Source organism: Monodelphis domestica, chromosome 4 (assembly GCF_027887165.1).
Source record: "Monodelphis domestica isolate mMonDom1 chromosome 4, mMonDom1.pri, whole genome shotgun sequence".
NCBI lineage: Eukaryota > Metazoa > Chordata > Mammalia > Didelphimorphia > Didelphidae > Monodelphis > Monodelphis domestica.
The window spans coordinates 333186862-333190209 of NC_077230.1; the positions used below are offsets into that span (position 1 = coordinate 333186862).

The 3348-nt window shown below is 52.8% G+C and overlaps 1 protein-coding gene across 1 annotated transcript; it reads left to right on the top strand.

Moving 5' to 3' along the window:
• The first annotated feature begins 270 nt into the window (after window positions 1–270).
• FAM181B (family with sequence similarity 181 member B) lies at window positions 271–2150 on the top strand. Its single transcript, XM_001377146.4, has one exon. It carries the CDS (start codon window positions 696–698, stop codon window positions 1995–1997), a length of 1302 nt encoding a protein of 433 aa, XP_001377183.2. The 5' UTR covers window positions 271–695; the 3' UTR covers window positions 1998–2150.
• Window positions 2151–3348: the final 1198 nt, after the last annotated feature.

The following is a 3348-nucleotide window of genomic DNA, read 5'->3' on the forward strand; positions in this document are numbered from 1 at the left end:
TCTGTCTTGAAGATGCTCTGAAGGAGACAAAGTATGGCAAGGGATTCTTAAGGCTAGGAGAAGATTAACGGCAGGGAGTTGGGGGATGGAGGTGGGGGAGAAGGCGGGGACAAGGAAAGTATCTCTTCTCCTTTCCCAGTTGGAGATAAGTGGGAGAAATTGCAGAGGGCGATTTTCAAGGTTCCTGGGGAGCCGGAAACCAAAGGGTTAACATAGGGAGTAGGAGAGACATAGTACTGGACTGGGGCGGGGGGGACTCAAACTAAACGAAACTGCAGGAACTCACTTAATCCGCCCGGTTCTTGGCTCCTCCCCTTCTCCAAGGGGTCAGCACGCATCTCCCTCTCACCCGTCCTACTCGCTTGTTCCCTCCCTCCCTTCCAGTTTACAAGATCTAATGAGCTCCCCCGGGAGCTAGAGAAAAGACCCCGGCGTCAGAGCGCACGGAGGGCTCCAGTCTGCTGCGCTGGGCAGTCCTGGGAGCGGGAGCGAGAATCCGGCTGCCTCAGAGCCCACCCTGGACGGGTCGTGAGCTGAACTGAGGCCTGGGGTTGGGAGAGCGGCTGTGATCGCCCAACGGAGTAGCCGGCCGGAGTCCGAGAAGCTTCCAAGGAGGGAGATCGGAAAGCGAAGTTAGGCATCAACTGGGCTACTGAGCCCCAGGCGAAGAGAGTAGGGGCCAGGCGGGCACGAAGATGGCTGTACAGGCAGCTATCCTCAGTCCCCATCATTTCATCCCCTTTTGCTTCCCAGGGTCTCCTGGGGCGCTGGGGATGGACTTCGGAGACCTGGACAAGGGCTGTTGCTACGAGGAGGACGAGGCTGGGGGGACTGGGGCCGCGTTGCTCGGTGAAGCTGTAGCCGCCGAGGGAGCCGACGGAGGGGGAGGCGGAGGGGATTTCAGGGAGGCCACTCGGGACCTGCTGAGCTTTATCGACTCGGCGTCCAGCAACATCAAGCTGGCTCTGGACAAGCCCGTCAAGTCCAAACGGAAGGTGAACCACCGCAAGTATCTCCAGAAGCAGATCAAGCGCTGCACTGGTATGATGACCTCTTCTCCGGCCTCCGCCTCGGGCCCTGCCCCCTCCGCCTCTCCGTCCCCGGGTCCCGCCGCTGCTGTCTCAGTTGGAGCTCTTGAGGCGCCCACAAAGCGACCGCCTTCTGCTTCCCCCGCAGCTCCGGGTACTCAGAGCAAGGCACCCCCGAAGAGGGAGGGTTCCCAGGCGGCCGCCAGCTTGCAGAGCAAGAGCCTGGCTGCCCTCTTTGACTCTTTGCATCAGGTTCGAGGGGGCGGTGGTGAGAAAGGAGGAGCGGGAACCTTGGCTGCGGTGACTGGAGGAGGAGGAGGAGGTAGCGGCGGCGCGGGAGTTGAAGGAGGCGTCCCAGCTGTGGCCCCTCCTGGGGCTGGTGGGAACAAGAAGGTCCCTCTGCGTAACCGCAACCTGCCCCCGTCCTTCTTCACGGAACCATCTAGGGCAGGAAGCTGCGGTCCGTCGGGGGGCGGTGTGACCCTTCGCGAGTTGGAGAAAGGCGGCGAGGCGGTGGAGTTTTTCGAGCTATTGGGTCCTGATTATTGTGCAGGTGGAGAGGTTGGGGGGTTACTGCCCTCCGAGCCTCTCGATTTGTTCCCAGCCGCCGTCCGGCCCCCCCAGGAGCTGGAACACATCCTATATGATCCGCACCCTACCCTGGTTGCAGGCTTGCTATACTCTGAGCCCTGGAGCACCCCGTGCCCCCCAGCCAAGAAACCTGCCCCTGTTTCCAACCGCGGGGGCGGCGGCTTGACCTTGAACGAAACTTTGCGTCCCTTGTATTCCAGCACCTCAGACTCCGCTGCTTCCAGCCTGAGCTCCCCTGGGGGTGAGGACACCGCGGGCCACCTGACACCTTTCTCCCAGTTCTTCCCTGACTGTGCCCTGCCAACCCCGCCTCCTCCCCACCAGATGCCTTACGATTACGGTGTGGGGTACAGTCGGGTCGCTTATTCTGGGCTTTAGAGGTTGTACTCTGGGGATGGGTGGGGGTATCCTTGAGGGAGAAATCGTGTAACAGGAGCTCCCTTTTTTGTACTGGTAACAGCGATGGGCGAAAGGGCATCGCTCCCCCTTCTAAGCTGAAAGATCAATTAAAAAGTAGACGTGACAATGAAACTGACTTTTTTTTTCGGGGTAGGGGGGAGAAACTCTAGAAAGGAAATATGAAAAGTGTGACGATCATCCACACACCCTCATCCCGAGGGGGAAAAGAAAGCATAAAAAATAAGAGTTATTTTTCGTCAAACAAATTGCAAGTCCATAGAGAGTTTGGAGACAGAGGGAGAGAACCTTAAATTTCTACCGAACCCCTCCAAGTTTTCAGAAATCCAAGGTCACTTGGGCTGCATTTAATGCTCTTTTCCTTTCTCAATTTAGTGCACTGTTATATGTATATGTATATGGTGGGGGTTTTTACCTCAAGGGGATTATGAATTTCAACATATTAGAACAATAATAAAAAAATATTTTATTTCTTTGCGTGTTTTCCTAGGTGGTAGTTTTATGTTATTTCTAATAGTGATTAGAATAGACATTTTATCAGGTAAAGAAAGTGCCAGCGTCATAGTAGCTTCTGTTTTGGATCTCATAGTTTTTTGCCATTGGATTTTCTCTTATTTTTCACTGGTCTCTCTGTTCCTTTGTTTCTCCTTTTGTTTCTCTGTTCCTTTGTCTCTCCTTTTTTTCTCTCACTCTTCCCTCTGTCTTACCTATAGCAGTTACTATTTTTATTCCTTTATTTCTCATATCTTTTCCTTCCTTCCTTCCTTCCTTCCTTCCTTCCTTCCTTCCTTCCTTCCTTCCTTCCTTCCTTCCTTCCTTCCTTCCTTCCTTCCTTCCTTCCTTCCTTCCTTCCTTCCTTCCTTCCTTCCTTCCTTCCTTTCTTCCTTCCTTTCTTCCTTCCTTCCTTCCTTCCTTCCTTCCTTCCTTTCTTCCTTCCTTCCTTCCTTCCTTCCTTCCTTCCTTCCTTCCTTCCTTCCTTCCTTCATTCCTTCCTTCCTTCCTTCTCTTTTCTCCAGTTTCCATAATGCCTGTTTCTTTCATATTGTGACTTGGTCCTTATTAATTTTTCTTTTGAAAAATTCTATTCTGCTTTCTCTGTGAATCCCTTTCTGTAACCATTTCTCTTATTAATTTGTACTTATTTCACTCCCCTTTCCCTGTTTATCTATCTTCTTCACTCTGCTTTGGGTACAGACTTCCTTTGGAAAATTTTCTAAACTACATCCACCCAAACTCCAACCCTGGTAGGTAGGTAGGTGTTGGTGATAGGGGACCTTGTGTTTAGCTACAAAACTGGCCCCATATTGATCCT

Bases quoted from the DNA above. Each gene is read 5' to 3' on its own strand.
- FAM181B (XM_001377146.4), top strand. From the start codon at position 696: ATGGCTGTACAGGCAGCTATCCTCAGTCCCCATCATTTCATCCCCTTT.